Source organism: Semicossyphus pulcher, unplaced genomic scaffold (genome assembly GCF_022749685.1).
Source record: "Semicossyphus pulcher isolate SPU_LCO1_2020_fin unplaced genomic scaffold, fSemPul1.0.p SCAF_2, whole genome shotgun sequence".
NCBI lineage: Eukaryota > Metazoa > Chordata > Actinopteri > Labriformes > Labridae > Semicossyphus > Semicossyphus pulcher.
Window position 1 is genome coordinate 5574872 of NW_027211693.1, and position 21022 is coordinate 5595893.

The following is a 21022-nucleotide window of genomic DNA, read 5'->3' on the forward strand; positions in this document are numbered from 1 at the left end:
ATTTACCAAGAAGCTTTTAGACGCCATTTTTCTTCTTTCACCCAGTTTGTTTGCCCTCTTGTGGGGCCAAATAAAGGGATCGTTATATATAAATAAAAAGCAGTTATGTCGTGCTGGGCGTTTTAAGTAAGTCGAGACTACACGAGATGTAGTTCAGTGAGACAGCTGCTGGATTAGCTCCACCAACATCTCTCTGGTCTATACAGTTCTTGGCAAAGTACTTAGTGAATTAAACATTTTTTGCGCTCACTTGAGCTCCCGAATTATGCATGCTCATGTTACAACGTTTCTGCTTCAGAGTACCGGCACCTTTGTCATTCCAAATCTTTGAAGCACCCTCGTGAATAATAATTTGTGTTTCTTCACAATTTTCCAGTTTAGTTTCTTTAAATGCAGCCATGGTTTCCATGCAGCAGGAAACAAAATGCTCTTCAGAGGTGGTGAAGCACAGGTTCATTGGCTGCTTTAAAGAGATTTGTGGTGTTTGTTGCAGTACTACCTGAATACGTAAGTGTAAGCTCTGAGAGGAGAGAGTAAGCATGGGTGGTTTGTTAGAGGTGAAACAGTGTCCAATAAATGACGTACAGGTTTAAGTACAGGATTAAGATATTGAAGAGAGATACAGATATGTTGGAGTCACTTGGTAAATATTAGTTTTTAGATAGATAGATTTTTAGATTGGATAGAGACTTAACAGACATTTATTTACATGACAGATTATAACTTTAAATTATCTGCAGCCACTTTAGTTTGCTGAACTGAAAGAAAAGCTGTTTGATTTGAACATCTTTATTACTTCCTGTTTCCTCACATTCTCCTATGAGTAATCAATTAGGTGCTGTACATGTAAGTCACGTAGGGAACCGTGGCCTCCGGCTAGCTTTAATGATTTTTCCCTCTTAACCGTACATCTCCAACCCTATGATTCTACTCTATAGCTTAACCACAGTTGCGTGTGTGTGATTGTGTGTGTTAGTGTGTGTGTGTGTGTGTGTGTGTGTGTGCGTGTGTGTGAATGACTCTCAGATGATATTCCTCCCCCGTGGCCTCCGGCGGTCCTCCGACTGTGACAGGGAGAGTAATTGGCCATCAAAATAATCCAGACCCCTTCCTTCATTCCCAGCTCGCCCCCGGCCAGTGGGATTAGACACTGAGTTTAACCAGGGACATTAAACACAAACTGTGTGTCCATGTTGTGTATGTGTGACCTTAACTCACAGCCACATGTATGACAATATGAGCGGGATGCAGCCACGTACATTTTGTAACCAGTAAAAAACGTCCACACAAGGTCTGATGAAGTGTGGATGTAACAGGATTACAGTAAGCAGATTACAAACATTTAGCTACAGCTTGTAGTGGTGTAATTATTTCACAGACAAAGACCAGATCATGGCTGTTTGTCTCCAGATTCTGATACATTTGGAAGTGCACAGGTGCATTTTGGGACGAGTCGCTCACAGAGGAGAAACTACAAGAAAGCATTAGTAACGCCTCTTTATGATGAACAGAAGTTCTCTGGAACAAGCAGTAGTAGTTCTCATAAACATGAGAAAACACTACAGGATGGTTTTTGTATGCTACGCTTCCACAATATCTTTCAGTTATTGTGCTAAGCTAGGCTAATCACCTCTGGGAAAATAGCCCCGTACTTCCCACCTAGAAGACATGAGCGCATGCATCTTCTTCTCTAACTCTTTGAAAGGAAAGCCTGCAGAACTAACCCAGGATATCTGTCCGTTATACGGTTCCATTCACCCCAACAGAACAGCACGTAAAACATTGCCGATTGTATGAATGCATAAATAAAGGTTTGTAACATTAGTGCTCCATCATTTTGGACATAGATCTGACTGTGATCACACCTGTGTCTGTTGAGTTCATGTTTTGCTCGGACGTGTTCACAGACTGTATGACTCTGAGCCTTTTCCTTTCAGCTGCAAATATAAAATGAATTATTTGAAGCAGTAGGTACTTTCATATCTTTTAGGTAAAGGTTACTTTTTTATCTATGACAGCGTTCATTTCGTTAAGGAAAATTCTGATGATAAATGTTCGTCAACAAACGTTTTGCCATGACGAAGACATTGACGAGCTAAAATAGATCTTATAATAAAAACTCTTTTTTTGTTTTTGTTAACAAGACGACTTTGGATTAAAATGTTAGTGGTGGCTGTCGGACATTAAACATCCATGCTCTGGGATCATGAACGAGTATCATGAAGATGAACTTTCTCTGTAACTCTTTTTCTGGTTTAGTGCACGCTCACAGAAAAAGGGGCGTTTTACTCGACGTTTAAGGTGTCTTCTGCACAAAAAGGAGGGATCATCGCCTGTCTGCTTCAGTCAGACTGTTTAAATGAGAAGTGATGATGAAAAGATATCTTTGTCTTCACCGTTCATTCACTGTATGGATGATTTGCTGATATTTAAAGTGTTCATTTCACCTGAAGCAAACTGAAGGAGGAGGAGGTCATATTTTCTCAAGAGAGAAAACGTTTCGACTAAAAGTAATGACTCACTTGTGATGACTTTTTATTGACTAAAGCTATAAAGGTTAAAAATGACTAAAATGTGACTAAATTAAAAAGCATTTTCGTCTTAAGACTAAAATAGCTGCTAAGATTAACTCTGGTCTATAAGAAGAAGACAAAAGGTTTGGCCGATGTCTGATCACCCTTCCCCTCCCTTTCACGATCTGCTCACCGAGCTGTGGGATCAAGACAATTGTTTGGTCAGTAGGCGGTGCTTTTATACGGGTTCATCTCTTATCTTGAACATAACTGCTCCAAAACAGCATAATAAGCCACCCTGGTAAGACGTGAATCAGTCTTTCACTCCTTCACTGCACAGCCTCTAACTGTACTACGTTGAGAGTAAGATGCCTCTCCCTCTCAGTAGCTCAGTCTTGTAAATAAATTCTTCCTATGCAGTTTACAGGGTGGATTGACTCTGTCATGATCAAACCAGGGACTCCTTGGATGAGAAGAGTTTAAAGGTTACTCGCTGCGCTGTAGCTCTTAAAGTCAATATCATGTGCACTGGCTGAAAGAGATGAGAGTCTGTCCTCCACGCTCCTCGCTGCAACTCCGCTCCTGCCGACAACTAATCGCATTTGTGTTTGTACAACCTGTTAATACAGCGAATCGATGAAGCAGCCACGAAAGGCCCGAACGCTATTTACTTTCACTTGGACTCGCTCATCTGAAAACAACCTTGAACGCAGCGTCTCGTCCCTGAGAGGAGAGCGAGGGGGCTATTTTTGGCTTTATGAATTCCTCTGAAGCAACACGCTGTTTATTGATATTGCCTGAGTTTGACCGACAGCACTTTGAAGTCTCAAAGGGGATGTGACATTGATTTTTTTTTTTAGTTTTCTTAGCTCATAACGGGAAGTTTCGATGTTTTTCTTCTCAGCGACTCTGGAACAAACATGCTGCTGTCGTCAGGCAGACGGACACTGTCGGGATTTGAGTCCAGAGCGGAGACTCATTCATTTATTCAGCACAGCCTCACCTGACCAGGCTGTTCACTTTGTTTACTTCCTGCACTCTGTCATCAACTCACTTTAGCTTCAGTCTTCTCTGCTGCACACGCACACATACACACACACACACACACACACACACACACACACACACACACACACACACACACACACATACACACACACACACACACACACACACACACATACAGGGACGGAAACGCACAAACAAATCTGCCTCCGCTCAGGTCTGTATTGTCCTACGAGAGACTAAATCGACATATCTTATTTCTTAAATTTAAATGATGGATCGGATTCAGTTGATATATTTTCTGTAAGTATGTGTTTTTGATTATATGCGTCACAAGTCCAGGAATATTTCTGCAACACCACAACTTCCTGTCAACGTAAACGCCTCTGAAGGAATCTAACTCCTCTTTCCGTCTCTCTCCCTCTCTTCCCTCTCCGCAGGTCCGCCTGTAAACGTAACCTGCAACATTTTTATCAACAGTTTTGGGTCCATCGCTGAAACAACAATGGTAAGCTCAATTCTTCTTAACATGACCTTGTGATACAGCTGCATGTGTAGATTTTGACATTATTTATGTGGCACTTGTGTGTGTGTGTGTGTGTGGATGTGGCTGGTTGGGCAGCTAATGGAAACTGTCACATCTCGTCGCAGCTCCATTTCCAGTTGGGTAATTTTGCCCTGAAAAAATGCGATTAATAGAAGTAATGGCGGCACATCTAAAGTTTCATTTTTATTCCCATTCAAAAATTAAAAACCTTCTGCCCTGTGAGTGTTTAAAGCGTCCCCGCCTCACTGAGCGTGTCTCCATTATCAAACACTTCATTTGAAAGAGCGCATCACCAGCGCAGACATTTGCATAACAACGCTGCGCCGCTGTCGTGTTCGCAGGCGATGGAGGGGAAATTTCTGCTTATTCATTAACACAGAAAATCCATTAGTGTTAATATCAGTGAACCATCAACATTTACAGAGGAACAAAGCAGATATGGTGACGCTGAACCGTCGTGTGTTTGTGTGTTTTTGCATGAGGTGATCAGCGTCCGTGACTGTTGCTAAAAACAGAACGCACTCGCCGCTTTAACCTCCATAAAACACACAAATCATGTTTTCATCCATCAAATGCATCAAGGCTGTCAGCTGTAAACCTTCTGCAGGGCCGCGGCTAACATTAAGGACCCGTACAAGGTCACGTCCTCGCGGTGTTTCTCGGAATGAGTCTGGTTTCTGATCTAAAATGGACTGCAGAAGAGACACGCCCTCTTTTCAGCATGTAGGACTTACTGGAGGATAAAGCATAAGGCACATTGTAAGCTGTGTATTTAATTTAATTATAAAAAATCCAATACAATTCTAGTTAAAGAACAAACAAATTCCTCTTTTGTGCATTATAAAATTTAAACCAATTCTGGAGCACAAATACACCGTTACAAGTTCTCTGAACTTTTAGCGATCGAATAAAGATCAAAATGATCCTCTGTTTTTCTTATAACCAAACATCCAGTGAAACACCTGAACTAACATTAAGCTGATCTTGCTAAATGTCTTGTCTGTGTATTTAAAGTGTGCTATAAAGAAAAGAAGGTATCAAATATGTGGACGTAAATCTGGGACGACAGAGAGAGGAAGGGAGGTGAAACACGATCTAAAAGAAGAGCGGAGGGGAGGAAGGAGTGGACAGAAAAGAAGAAAGGAATAAAAGGGGGCAGAAACAAAAGCAGCAGGCGGGATATCCCGAGCTGAACCTCCTCCATAAACACTCACACACACATGGCTGCACTGAAACTGCTGCCTGCTGCAGATCGTCGTCATGCAGAACAGATTCCACGTTTTCCCTTGCGCAGAAGCCGAATCGATTCTCGTGTGAAAGATTAAAGGAGGAAGGAAGATGGACAGATGGGGGCCAGGCAAAAGGATGCACAAGAAGATGAAGAGTGATAGAAAGAGGCTAAACCATTTTGTTACACCACTTCCTGGTTAGCATCTGCTGCAGCTGTAAGCGATGTTGCATAGAAATGTAGCTGCATCTAAAGCAACTGAAAAGTGCAGAATGGGGGAAATGATTCCATCTGATGTACAGCTTAGTTTTTGTCTTTATATGTAATTCATCAGCCAGGAATGAGTAGCTTATATCAGAGCCTTTTATGGAGGTAATATGTTGTAGCATTAGCATGACTGTAGCCTCTTAGTTGTGTGTTAGGCCCCTTGTCCTGTTCAGGACATAAACTCATCATTAACTCAACTTTATAGAAGGCAGTGAGTTTACAGCCAAAGCTTTGTGTGCGCAGGTGTGTTGTAGTATTGCCACAGCTCTTTGGTGCAATGTTTGTTTTTCTGTTGTACTAAGCTGCCTCTCTCTAAACAGTGGCATGTCTGTCCGTCGTGAACGAGGGAATCCCCGTCCGTTTCTCTCCTGATTTCCCGATTTTTCTCCTGTAATTTTCCCGAGCAGACTCGACGATCTTCGAGGATGTTTTATGATGTATCAATCGTACACCTCAGCGTCTGCGTGAATAACATGTCATGGGAGACTCTGACCCCCCTCGCAGCCTGTCAGACGGAGCAAGGCTTCAATCATGAGCTGATCTCAGGGTAACTTCTGGCTGAGACTCTGTGAGTTCTCCCACTGAAGGGAGTCAGTCACTCAGTGTTGTTGCTCTAATCTCTCAGAGGGTGGATTAGAGGCAAAACAAAGCACTGAAATAATTGGATTTATCAGGTTTTATCAAAGCAGAAAATCCATTTTAAAGCTCCAGAGGCAACACAGTGAGAGAGAGAGGCGGCGGAAGGCTTCACCGTGCAGTCATGGTGTTCGTTGTAGTGTGTAGCTCTCGCTTTAAGCTTGGACTACAGTACCCCTCCATCCTCCACGCACACACACACACACACGCACACACAATGCTGCTGGGGTCGGAGCACAGTGATAGATGGAGTCGGTAGAATGGCGCAGTGCGTGTTGAAGTCCCGGCGGTACACGGCTTTATTCCTGTTTCAGCGCTCTCTCCGCTCGCCTGCTCGCTCACTCTTTGTGTCTCTCTCTCTCTCGCTCACACACACACACACACACACACACTCAGACAGACACGCAACCTTCTCTCATTCTTCATCCCCCTCTTTCACTTGTTTTCTCCCTTGCTCATTTCCTCTCCTTTTATGAACAAACATGTAGCAGCCGTTCTCACTTTATTTCTCTCAGTAAACACACACACTTGAACCTCAGGCACTCGCAGACACACACACACACACACACACACACACACACACACACACAGGAACAATACTGGAGGAATTCTATAACTTTTAGCACCTATTCTTAATTTAGACCCCAAAATATGTTTTAAAAATATGAATTCTCCTTCAAAATGTTCGTCAAAATTTACCAAAATAAAAGGCTAGGTTTTGATAACGCTGACACATGCTTATTAAAACCTAAAAGATGTCCATATTGGCAATAACGTGTTAATAATATTTTTCTAGAGCTTAATATTATGTCTTCTTCACTATAACAACGCCTGTAGGTTAGATATAGGATATATTATAAAGAGGAGTTGGAGGGTCTGCTATCAGCACTGAGCTCTCAGACTCTTTATCCCTCACACACGGAAACCTCATTCACTTTATTTCCCTTTATCACCTCTCTCTCCCTCCCTCACTCACACACACACACACACACACACACACACACACTCAGTTATCTCACCGCCCATTCATCCCTGCTCTCTCGCTCCATATGAAGCTGTATGAACAGGCTTTACACTGTTATTCAAAGTATTGTTGCCTGCTTCATCTCTCTCTCTCTCTCTCTCTCTCTCTCTCTCCCTCTCTCTCTCTCTGTAGATCTCTCACTCATTCGCTCCCCTCCATCTACGGCACCTTTCATCTCCCCAGAACAGTAGATACACTTCACTCCTAATTTCTCCTCCCTTACAGGAGAAGGAGCTATGTCAGAAATAAGAAGAGACATTTGTTGACATGTGGATTTTGTCCCTGTAAATCTTTTGGAGTTGATGATGTTAAGTGATTACTTATTGTAGCCATGACCTGGATCTTTTCCGGGGTACACACTACAACATAACTGGGCCCTGATTCCAACAATCGTAAGCTAAGTCCTGATGTTTGATGCTTCTAAAGATGATCTCTCCAGATGTTCCTGTGGTTTGAGGGATGTTAAGAGTAATTTCACTTCCCCAGATCTGTTCAGGAGAACGTCGTGACCACACCGATTTCAAATATTAAACATGTTGAATATTTACGATCCGTTATCCTGTTGTGTTGGAGGGAACCCCGATGACAGCTGAGCACGCTCTCTGTGGATCGTCACGTGGAACGAAACAATAGCCAATGGGGAAACAAGCTGGCTGAAGCAGGAAGCACAACAACCGTGCAGCATAAAGTAACACATACAGCCCGTGTTCACTCCGTCTCCACCACTTCATCCACAAAAACTATCATCGCCAATTCTTCCTGCCCGCCGTCCGCCATGTTTGTTTACTCTGAAGTCCTGTTTGACAGGCGGAGATTTAGTGAGATTTCCAGCTGTGAGAGTCGGACTGATGAGTCTGTCAGTGTGTGGTGTGCTGTTTGAGTCATATCGTTGCTCTGCACACACTACAGGAACAAAACTGTTCAATCTGTCAGTGTCATGTGTGGCTCACTCACATTTGAACATCTGTTCAGATTTTAAAAATCTTTTATTGTGAGCCAGGCGTTATCAAGTCATTTTGTTTTCCTGAACGCAGTGAAACATCAGGGTTTGGTTTGGTGGACTTGTTGAGAAATGTCCTAGATCTATGACCGCAGTCATCCCCTCAAGGTCCAGAGAACACACGTTTTCTTTTTCCTGCTTTTGCCCTTTACAAAGTACGTACTTTGCTTACATACTTTTGCTTATTTATATCAGTCATACATCTGTCTGTGCTCTCTTGGCGGCTCAGTCGATGTGACGAATCTTCTGCTGCAGAGGATTGTGGGTCAGAACAGCCAAAAAAAAACACACCGGCTTGCATACTGCCAAATGCTTCTTGATGGAGTAGGACACCCTGGTATTTTTGGCATATTGACCTACATGCATTGGAACATTCATCTTTTCTGGCATATTAAATAATATAAAACTATAGATGTTGGAATATTCGGACAGATATTCCTTTCTTCCGCCTCCTCTAATTCTGGTCATGTGGCAATTTTTTATGAGAAATTAAGTTTCTTAGAAATCTCAAACATGAAGAGAAAAACTTTTCTGCTCTCTGGGGATCAATATTTGTAATGGACTTTTATTGACGTGTAAGCGCCTGTGTGTGTACACTTCATAAAGTCTGCACTGTGTCTCTGCAGCTGCACATAGTCTGCAGTCTTGATCCAGCACTTTTGATCTCAATTTAATTACTATTGACAAAAATGCTGGTCTAAATATTGTCTCAGAACAAAGAAACGACATTAATTAAGAACATTGTCTGACTCAAAACACTTTCTTTGATATATTGTGGCTCGATGCCTTCTTCTTTCGCTTTTCAAGATGATAATAATTTCACTGTTTTTATTCATCACCATATGTTTGTCAAAATAAGCTATTTAATTTCCTCAAGCAGGTTGAATCTGTGAAGTGCAGCTTTAGTGTTTGATTTATTTTGAAGATGTTTTTACATCAAACTTTTGCACGCTGCAGCTGTGACTCAGGTTTTATTGCATCCGTACTTGTAGAACGATCAAACCTGTCATTTATCAAAAATCGCCTCAAGAACCAGAGAGAAGTTTGCTGTCGTAAATTGATTTGACATCCCTCCGTGCTGCAGCTGCTGCTGGTGGTGCTGGTGTGGCTTATTTTGAGGCCACACAGTGAAAACAGCATCTCTCTCTCTCTCTCTCTGTCTGAGCTGAGCAGATGTGCTGCCATAACGCCTGAGCCTCCGTAACCTCCTACCTCCGCTTCCTACCTGAGCAGCAGCAGCATCCAGGGAGACAGCAGGATGTTATGACAGGCGTGGAATTAGAATATGGCTGCTGCTGTTTCTGTAGTTTTTGCATTGGTTGTTGTTTTTGTTGTTGGAGGAAGGGAAGAAGAAGAGGAGGAAGATTGCAGTCTTCCATGCGTGGTTTACTGCCTGAGTTTAATACAAGCTGAAATGAGTGCGGCGTTGTGTAAGTACAGCATTTCCTCTGCTAATGGTTCCATAGCAGCGTGGCGGTGGTGGATGGTAATTTCATGGTAGCACTTAACAGTCCAATGTCCTCATGTCGGGATATTAAGCCATGAGTCTGAACCTACGCACGTTGGAGTCCCACTTTGTGCTGCACTCACGACGACGTCCTGCTGCACGTTTCCTCCGCGCTGCTTCTTCTGAAACGTCCTCTGAAACAGGTTTTCTTCTAAAACCTTGAAGGGCTCATCCGTTTACTCCATTTTAAAATCATTCTGAGAAACCATAAACTGGCACCCTCAAATTACTTTCACCTCATTTGAATCCTAGAACGGAGCGCTGTGCAAACCCCCATCGCTCACTTAATGTGCATCCATCTGCAGCCTCTGACCTATGAAGCTGAGGTTTTATGGTCCAGAAGATATCCGCTCAGCTGAGGTGAATGTCCGGTGAAAACAATCTATTGTTCCATAAATTGCTTTTAATGGATATCAGAATAAAACAGCAGTGTGTTAAAGAGGAAAAACTGCAGAGTTTTAAAGTGTTTAAGGCCAAGATGAAGAAGTGGGAAACATGCCAAGAGAAAAGTGAAGTGGGGGAACATTGGAACGCTATTTGTTCTTTTTGTGTTTTGATCTGAACTTTGATCGGTTTGATCACTGTTTTTGTCAATGGAGTCTGGTGGCTTTGAAGGAGTCAAAGCTGATTCTGATTCTTTTAATAGGAAACATCTGTTACATCGCTCCCTTCAAAGCCACCAGACTCCATTGACAAAAACAGCAATTTTAGCTTGCACAAGAGTTGCTTGTTTACCTCTCTCAATCTTGAGGTTTGTTTGTGTTATTGTCAAACGTTAAATGCTCTGATCAAAGTTCAGATCAAAGAACAAATTGTGCGTTTAATTGATTTAGTGTTCAAATGTTCTCTCAAAGAGGATCTTCCCTCACAAAATCTGTGTAGGGATCCTTTCTGTAATGGTGTCAGAACAACAATCCGAGCCAGGTAATTGAAAAAAGGAGTATACCAAAGATTACGTGCAGCCATTACAGCCTGTCTCACGGCTGCCAAGTGAAAAAATCTACTGGAGCAATATTAATCTTTATCATCATATTAGTCTTTCAGGTCCCAAAATTATTGGTAATAGATTAAGCAGTTTGAAAACAAAAAGGTGCAATCTGTATTTGAAATGTTAAAAAAAAGTCCAAGAACCTGAGAAAAATGTGTTCTGATGCTGTGAAGGAGAAACTTCACACACTAAAGCACTCACCTGTTTTATTTGATTGGCACTTAAATGACAGAACAAATGCAGGACAGATGAAGCATGAATGCATCAGGTTGTACTTTTAAAACAGCATCATCCAGATTAGTGCGGATCCAGGACAGATGTGTGCAGCAGCTGTTTGAGCCTTGAAGTAGAAATAGAGAGCTGGAGCTGAAAAGTTCAGGTCACATCTCAACATGTGAAAAGTCATACTTGTGTGACCACTGGATTCATAATTATCGAGGCCATTTCGGCTCGACTCTTGCCCTTTCCGAGCTGGTGTTGAGCCGCAGGCGGGTTTATGACTGATGATCCTGGCGTGGGCTCGTTCCCTCTCTCCACCGACAGACCCTCCTCATCTCTGCGCCATTTCAGGTTATTTATCATAATCTCAAGCAGAAGAAAAGGCGAGTCACTCACGAAAGGTCAAGCTCATTTGTTTCATGAGAGATATTCAGTCTTATAAACAGTGATAAACGGCGAAGGGGCCTTACTGACGCTGATTGCCATGTGACTGTATTTCACACACACACACACACGAAGCATTAGTGTGGCTGATTGCTCCTTTAAATGCCACCCGCTGCGGCTGCTGGCATGGCCGTTTCCCGTCCCTGCGATGCTTTTCTGCTACGCCACGCAGCTTAATGATGGATCCCGCCTGGCCGAAGTGGCCGAGCTCCATATTCTGAGAATAATTGACAATTAGGGGAATGGAGGGCCGAGCTAAATGCCACCCCGCGCTGAGTAAAGACTCTCCATCTCTGATTGTGAAACAGAGGATGGAGACTGAGTGATGGAGGTTACGCTATAAAGCTCTGAGGGAGCAGCAGTTAATATTTTCTAGCTGGATCGATGCTTAATTCCAACTCTAACCTTAATCCAATTCTGGTTGTAACCCTCAAAACAACGTCTGAAGAGGTGAAGGAGGAGCACACAAATTGTGTGTTCTCAGCATGAAAATGACACCCTGTTAAAACGCCTGAACAAACGATGTTTGTGACTTCTCACACATGTATCACTTGAATCTTTCACTTCAAGACAAACGGCAGTTCTGTCAGCAAAAGCCCCAAAACATGACGTACGTTTACCTTCCAGCAACAAAGCCCTCAAGCAGCAGTATGAGTCTTTTCCAGGAGGAAAGGAGGTCTAAAGGTGATGTTTATTTTTATTAGAAATAAAGTCTGCAGAGCGAGGAGGTCTGGATGGATGGGTCAAGAAAAGGTGGTGCTGTAACATGGGAGACTACTGTTCATTTCCTGTAGTGACTAAGCCCCTCACTTTTGCCGCTACTGGTTGCTAATAGGTCTGACTTAGATTACGTGTGCTCAGTATGAAGGAGATTCGTATTTCACCAAAAACTTTTCGATCACGTAACGTTTATTGACCATTACACTGCCCGTTAGCGTATGTTCTAAAACCAAACCAAATAATCTTACCAACGTAGAAAAACCGACAAAACCAAGACACAGTAAAAAACAATATGCCTCTGCCCATTAGCCACAGCTGTGCTGGCAGGACATGAACTTAAATAACCTTTAGCCAAATTGGCCAAATTACGCCCCCTGGTTCAGGAACAATAAAAACAAATAATACATGGCTCCTACATTTCCTGTTGTCTCCCCACAGTCATTGGTTTCTTTGAACCAGGACCAAGATCTCTCTCTGACCAACTTTTTAGTATCATAGTGACGACATATCCTCATAGAATGGTTTCTATGATATCTCACGAAAAACGTTCTGCACAATTGTATTGCGTAATCCTACAAATGCCCAAAATGTTATCATTACCAGTTGGCGTCTCAGACAGACACAAAGAAGTGTCTTTTGTCTTTTTGTAATACGTGGAAACCCTGAAATGGTCTTTTTGGTTTAAGTATTTAGGCACAAAGGTAATAATAGAATTTTGGTCAGTTTCTTTGTGAAACTGAGAAAGGCACAGACAGATAATGGAGGTTCCAGAAGAGACAATGCAGTCACACTTTGGAGGACTCTGAGAAACGAATTTCTGGATCAACAAAAACTTGACAGCAGAGGCCATGGTTGTGTCTTGTTTGTTCTCTGACAGTCAGCCTTTATTTATGAGAAGTTTTCCCAACCGTGACCGTGATCACATTCCTAACAGAAAATTCTTTGTCATTAAAGTTGGCAGTAAATTAAACTTTTTATTAACTTATAGTTATGACTGAATTCTCCAGTTTCATTTTGTGCTCTTTCAAAAACTCAAAATGTGTCAAAAACACACATTTTTGACAAACATTCAAAAGTACAATGTTCTATTTCCCTCCTTTACTTTTACACGTTCTGTTAGTGCAGGCCGGCCTGCAGAGCCAAAGTGTTGGCATTAGTTATTTTGCGTATTCAGCTTTTATTTACATTTCTCAATATCTCCTCGCTTTCTTTTCACCCTCCAAAACTCAAATTGGTCCTCACAAAGATAGAAGAGTACAAGCACACACAGTAAGGCCTGTATTGATCCTTCAGTTGAACAGCAGAGGATGAAGGTCTTACAGCTGTGTGGTGGAGGTTCATTTCCGCGCTGCAGTCTGGATTTAACCTCCAGTTGGCTCCGATCCCGGCTGGATGAAACCTTTAAAACCAAAACTGAACACCTGAGCCTCTGAGTCTTTGATTCAGATCAGTAAAGCAAAGATCTGCAGCTTTCTGTGAGTCAGAAGTCAAACATCTGACTACACATATTTGTACAGCTCGAACTGTATGTTACATTGGGATCAAATCCTACAGATGCTTTGCACTATTGAGAGAAATGTGAAGCACAAGGTTAAGTGTTGCTAAAATACTACACATTTCAGGTTTTGGGATAATAAACTGAACATCCATACCCATTGGTTTGATTTGTAACTCACCTTTTACAAGGTTAGTGGTAGTCATGAAGATTTATGATATATCTGAACAAAGTGAATCAGTGGCCAGGACGAAATAAGCCCAGGGAATTCCCTGGTATGAGCTGAGAGACCGTGTTGTATGGCACTATTTATTGACAGTACAGTAAAATTGGAGTCCAGTGAAGATGTTGTTGATATACTGAAGATATTGTACTTGCAGGTGTCTGCTTCAGTGTATTTCATTGTTTAGCATCTCCATGAATCTCTGGGTTTAAGATCTTGTAACAGTCAAGCTATGCCTTAATCCCCAGAGACGCCAAACAGACATTAAAGAGGTAGCTGTGTAAAAGGCTAACTATTGTGTCACCTGTATCTAAACCAAAAAGTTGCACTTGAAAACACTGCAAAAAAATGAAGCTGACGGCCATGTTGCATCTACGTTTGGGGCCTGAGTGAAAGGAAGTAACTCTCTGTACCAGCAGGTGGCAGTAGTCTGTATTTGTCACTGAAATAGGGAAACTGGAAGCCCTTAATCTCAGGATACACAAAGCAGCATTCGTCTACCATTTTCACTCAACTCTTGCTCACAACAACGAAAGGCATTAATTCCAAATTAATTCCAAACCAATCACAGAATGATTGATGTAAATCAAGGTGCTTCCTGTTTGCCTTTCCTTTCTCTTCTCATGCACTGATATGCTTCGCCGAAAAGCTGATTAAAATGATCTCTCAATCTGATATTTTATTTTCAATGCTTGCAGGAGTCTTTGCAGTTACTCCTACGCTGGCCTTTAGATGGTTTGCAAACAGCACAAAAGAATGTAACTAATTTAAGAGAGGAATTAAGAGACAATGAGGACGGACCTGGAATTGCCAAGCAGCACCACAGTTAGACCTTCTTGTACAGTTAATGATTTGCCTAAGATCTTTTTAAGTCATGAAGAAAGGGTCTCGTCCTTTATGCCTTAGAAATCCATCCTCTATTGCAACAAAAATCAAGAGTAGCACTTGTTATCATCTCTTCTTTGAAGCCTCTATGACTTGTAAATGTGTACATCCAGCCCACGGGCCTCGTCTTTGAAAGCCTTCTATCTTCTGTTCATCTATCCCTCTGACTGTCTTCCCAATGTATCTCTTCATCTCCTTTTGTAAGACTAAAGAGGGAGCAGCAGCTCAATGACCTTCATCTGCCTTCCAGCTCTGTGCGGGGCCAACTCCCCAACCATCCATCTGCCTGTCTATATACCCCCCTGTTTCTGGCAACTTCATTTTTATGTTCGCTGTCACTGTTTTGTTTCAGTCAGTCAAAGAATCGGTTCAAAAGCCTCCATGAGGATACAAAAGCTAATGGATCAACAGTAGTCTTAAAGGCTGAAGGATCTGAGGCTGAACACCGGCTCAACGACGGAGAAAAACATATCTGACATGGCTCGAGGCCACAACTCGCCACGATCAGTAAAATCTCTTACATTCACATAAAGCAGAAAATGACATATGGAGGAAGACCCATAACCGGCTGCTCACCCAACCGTGAAATCGTGTCCATCAGTCCATCTCTACATCTCCCGATATCTGTCCATCCAACAGCATCTTGAGTCAGCAGTGCAGTGACCCTCGACGAGCCTTTTTTTCCTCATCTTTCCTTTTTTTATTTGAAGGAGAACATTTCCCTGCGGTTACATTTTACATCCCTCTGTTGAAGGTGTTCCTGAGATTTTATGCTTTATGACTTTTGCTGTTCTGTTGTAATTTAATTTCTCTGCTGAATCAATTTCCCTCCAGCTTGGCTCGCCGGCTTTGGAGAGATTTTGGACCTCCAGAGAATGCAGCTGTAGTAGTCGACAGGGAGAAAGAAGTAGTGAGCATACTGAGAGTATATTATGAGCAATAAGAAGAGACATTTTACAAGTTAAGAAAAGCAAAAATTGTATTTTGGATGGATGCTGTGCTGCAGTTCTCCTTTCTTTTATTGTGAATATCTTTATATGTGGTTCTTGAATGTTTCAAGAGACACAAGAAGCTCCTATACGAGCAATTTGGTTTGATTTTGTGGAATATTAGATTGTTTGAAAGGGTTTCATGGATATAATGATTCAAAAAAACTAAACTAAACTGCTGAACGAGTCAAGAAAGTTAGCTGATGTCTTTGTTGTCTTCTGCCTTCATCTGTTGATGCAAGTCTGAAAAACTAAGAGCCAACTTAACATTGGCAGCTCTAGAACAACCATGTTTTGCAGCTCATTTCACACAATGCTTTCTGACAAACAACAGCAATGTTGTTCCGTCACAGAGGACATTTTTGTTTCATTTTTAGCAGTGGAAATTATGTTTCTGACAAAAAAACTGGAATAGCCATTATCATCATATTAAACCAGTAAGAGAAACAGAAGCATTACTTGCATGAGAATACCCAAAGTTCTGTTTGGGATTGTGTAATCTATGAGCCCATCAACTATCTGATGACAGTAGCTCAGGGGGCCCACAGCCAACATTTGTGGGCTTCTGTTGTAACAAGTGAATCTCCGGATAACTGATTACGGATATGAAGGCTAATACTTCCTTTTTCCTTGGGCTTATTTGAGCTAAATGTTTTTTGTTAACTCATCCATCCATCCATAGCTGCAGATGGATCTCTGTGTCTCTAACATCTATGTATCGTCTGTCCTTTCCGTCTCCTCTCAGGACTACAGAGTGAACATCTTCTTGAGACAGCAGTGGAACGACCCTCGGCTGGCCTACAGCGAGTACCCCGACGACTCGCTGGACCTCGACCCCTCTATGTTGGACTCCATCTGGAAACCTGACTTGTTCTTCGCCAATGAGAAGGGGGCTAACTTCCACGAGGTCACCACGGACAACAAGCTGCTACGCATCTCTAAAAACGGCAACGTGCTCTACAGCATACGGTGAGTGGAGGAAGTGTGCGGTTGTAGATTCCAAATGTGAAAAAAGGCGGGTTACGAAAGTGATTTCTGCAGCATGAACAGATCTGACAGCTATCATTTCTTTCTTTGTAATGCAGGCAAGCTGATCTGATCTTCTTTATGCATGACAAGACATTACCCTGGAATGCGTGATAGAAATGTTTATGTTATTTAACTCACTACAAAGTTTCAGGCAAACAGGATAATGGTGTTGCTTATCATCACTCTCTTTTGTCTCAGTCTGATGCTTTTGCTCCCAAAACATACCAATAGAGCTGCTAAGTTTGAGGTGTAGTCGGTTCTGAAAGTATTTTACACTGAAATTTCCAGTTCCAACTTTTTTCAAGGATATCTGAAGTCTGACTGGTTAGGAGGTATAAGTTTGCATTAAATGAAGGTACCCATACTAAGTATCTCAAACTTATCCCAAACCTTTACTGGTACAAATCAATAAGGAACTTTTCTTTTTTCCTATTTAAAAAAAATCAAAGCTAAAAGGACTTTAGGACAGTAAGAAAACACAAAGAGGAGTTTGAGATATTTGCATTTGCTTCGAGGGTTGCAAAGTTCAAGAATTCCTATGTTTAGCTTAGCTCCTAGTTAGCCATGTACACAGCACACTTGAAGCTTAATGACCTTTGAGGTAATAGTCGTCTTCTTCTGTCATTTGTTTATGTCCTCAATGGTTGAACTGCTTTTGCACAACATAGTTGTTCATATTGTGGTTTAAGGAGGAATGTCTTGCATTGTCAGTGTCTCCTGCTAATATAGACTGCATAACTTTTTCCAAAAATATTAAAAAGGCAAGCAGCAAAAGTACTCTTAATTTTTTGCCTTGATACTGGTGGATGAAAGAGGATTTAAAAGAGATAAAAGCTACAGAAGAAGTTTTCAGTCATCGCAGAGGAAGCAGAAAGGTTATACGTTTGGAGCCTTTATTAAAACAATCCATTATAAAACTACTATGATGGAGGACCGACAGTGACTCCTTCTCCTTGTCGTTTATTGCATTCCACAGACCTTCGTCCTCTGCTTTAGAGAGCTCTTATTGCATCAAAGTTTGAGGTTTTATTTCCACCAGAGCTCTACTTCCTCAGTTTTTTTTCTTTGTATCTCCAAGACATCGCATTCAAGGCTGTCAGAGTTATAGCCGCCTTCCACCGACAAACCTTTTAGCCTGCCGATGTCTCCTCCTCCTCCTCCTTCTCTGCCTCACTTTTATTGCCTCTGCTCAGGGGCGAATGAGAAAGCGCTGCAGCAGCCATGGTAATCTACTCAGCCTGTTAGTATTCCTACAGCGCGTGTGATCCGTTATCAGCCTGCAGTTTTCACCTTCATGTCCAGCAGGAGGAGGAGGAGTGAGATTGGCCCTTTTATAAATATCATGAGAAAAAAGGGATGAACCCTGCGTTCCCCCCTCTGTGGCTTTCATTTTTTAACTTGACACCATCAAAATGAACCCTCCATTGATCAGCTCGATCTCAGAGACGACGAATCAGCTCAGGATATTAAACCATTTCTGGGGGATGGAGGAGAAAGCGCGTCTTGTAAATGTTGTTTACTCCATTTTTTGATGTTTATCGCTCGACAGTGGAGATGTACGGGGAGGAGTCATGACCGATGGCTGCGTCTCCTTCAAGAAGAAGCGAACATTTTGAGATTAGACGAGCAGATTCACATGTAGTCCAATCTCCTGCTGCGCTTTAAAAGAAAATGCATGGCGTTCTCCAAACTGATGCATGGTCCCATGTGTGCGTGTCGGGTGCAATATCAAAAGGAAAATTTATGATACTTTCAATAACTCTCCTAAAATTCTACAAATTCATTTTGGAAAAATGGATTCCTCTAAATATATGACTAAATAAAGATAATGTGGCAAAAAGGGAAACTCAAGAAAGTCACGTTCACTTATGTTCAAATGATTTGCGTGACTTGTCTGACAAAGAGTCGAATTGGTCATGTGAATTTTGACTTCTGTCTGTCAGAGAAGAAGCAGAAGGAGCGTGATGTAGTCAGAGGAGGTAGTAGTAGATTAATTAATAAGCCAAAAACCCTTAGCCGATGATTGCCCTCAATTTGCATCAAACTTTGTACTTTGAGTCCTGACTCAATGAAATCAGAACCAATTGACATAGGAATATTTTTTTCCTACAATGTCCATTCAAATAAATATCCACAAGTCTGCTTAGGAATCATGGAAGAGTGATGCTCCTTGGAGAACTTGTTTACTGTCTGCTTTCCAAACATTATAAAAACATTTAATCCTAAAACATTCTTATAAATAGAGGTACAGAATCCCTCAAAAATTGTGTTGCCCGCAGTGGCAGTTTTTTAATATCATAATGGTTTCCTTGCTTGTACATTAGTAACGCGCAATTTTCCATGTTATTCCACTTGTTTTGGAAGACAAGGTCTCAGAAGGGTTGGAGGTTCAGCTCCATCTACAGCTCTTGGAGACTGACGCGAGGCACTCACTTTGTCAGCATTTGGCATTTAGGTGTCACGATGCAGCAGGAGAAAAAAAAAACAACAGAGCTGAATGCTCATCCTGAAAAAGTGGGACATCTGTGGAGGCGACATCATGTGTGTTATACGTTTATTCAGCATCCTGTCAGGGGTTTCTAGCAATGTGCAGACGTGGCACACTTTCTTTGGTACATCAGACCGACTGGACGTGTGTGTGTGTGTTGTAGCAGCGGGTGTCCTGTTAGAGCAGAGCAGAGGGACTGAGCGTGTGCAGTGAAATCACCTTCCTGCACACCACGACAACCTGCTGACGGCTCAGACTCTGCAGAAGTAAAATTGGAGTTGGGTTATTTTTAGTCGGTGAAATCGGTGAAATTATCACTCTTCAACATTATGTTTAGGGATTTATAGAATATGAGGACAGTGGTTACTGATGTTGGTTTTTGCCTGCAGTTATTAACTTGTTCTGTCCAAGTTATTTCACACATAAAAAGCTCCCTGATTACCACAACGACTCACACAGCTATCAATACAGCATTGCAATTAGTGCTTTATGGAAATAAAAATGTCTTTAACCAGAATTTCTTGGCTGAAGTTAAAGTCCTAAAATAACTCAGTCTCAAGGCAGTTTGTCACCAATAGTAACCAAATTATCTATAGAGTGGAAATAAATGACCTGTTTTTGAGAAGTACGTCTGTTTCCTGCAACACCTTTTTGGGGCCTAAAAATAAGTAAACTGTGACTATTTGTTAGGATCAGGCATCATGGTTGGCTTTAACAAAGATTATGGTTTTGGCTAAAATAAAACATCAATGTTCAAATCAAATCAAATTTTATTTGTATAGCGCCAAATCATAACCAGAGTTATCTCAAGACACTTTACAAAAAGAGCAGGTCTAGACCGACTCCTTGTTGTGTTATTTAAAAAGAGGCCCAACATGAATCACCATGAGTAGCACTTAGCAATATTCGGCACATTGGCAAAGAAAAACTTCCTTTTAAAAGGCAGAAACCTCGAGCAGAACAAGACTCATGTTGAACAGCCGTCTGCCTCGACTGGATGGGCCGAAAATGGGATAGAAGGAGATATAGGATAGAGACAGGCAAAGAGAGCAACAACAACATATGTTCTTGTCACAACAACATATCCTTGTTACATGAACAACAACAGGTAACACAGCCAATGTTGGCCTCACACGGGGCACCATATTTGTCCCCAGGGTGAAAGAGAAAGAGCTTTCTGGGTGAAAATCCTGAAGGTTGCTGGGCACAAAAGATGCCGCCACAAGATCCATTCAATACCTGTATTAGAGCTTCATGCTTCACATGGTCCCATCAGCACTCAGAGTTTGTAGAGATGGGACCCCGTGGTGAGATTGTTTTCTCAAATTTTGGTGGTATTCTTACGTTTGGCGAGACATTGCTGAAATGATTAGAATAAGAATATATTATTATTTACTCAATCATAAAGTATGACTAACAATTACTTTCAGATAATGATATGTTGTGGAAAAGGATACAGGGATTTATTTTGAAAAGAATAGTATATCTAATTGTTTTAATTAGTTTGAGAAGACAGTCTCCCTAATTTTAAATAAGTGGCTCCAAAAATGCAGCTAATTGTAAAAAAGCAAATACTGTATTGAGGTCTAATGGGTAGGGAGCAGTGATAACATCTTATAATATGCTTCATTTTCCAAATGGAAGATATCTCATTTTAAATGAAAGTCTTTTATTTCAGTTATGCATCATATCAGCTGTGAAATAGTTATTCCATTAATTTCTAGGAAACGTTGACTCTTGCAGAGATACATTCCCTCCATGTGACAGCAGTAATTAATTTTGGTGCTGGACTCAGAAAATGAATGTGTCATCACG

At 41.6% G+C, this 21022-nt stretch overlaps 1 protein-coding gene across 2 annotated transcripts in view; it reads left to right on the forward strand.

The window, feature by feature from the left end:
• Positions 1-21022, forward strand: part of glra1 (glycine receptor, alpha 1) — a 111563-nt gene that overhangs the window by 55713 nt on the left and 34828 nt on the right. For both annotated transcript variants that reach the window (XM_069669824.1, XM_069669825.1), the window contains 2 exons: positions 3959-4026; positions 16436-16659. In XM_069669824.1, coding sequence (XP_069525925.1) covers positions 3959-4026; positions 16436-16659 — 292 coding nt within the window. The remainder of the gene's footprint in view (positions 1-3958; positions 4027-16435; positions 16660-21022) is intronic.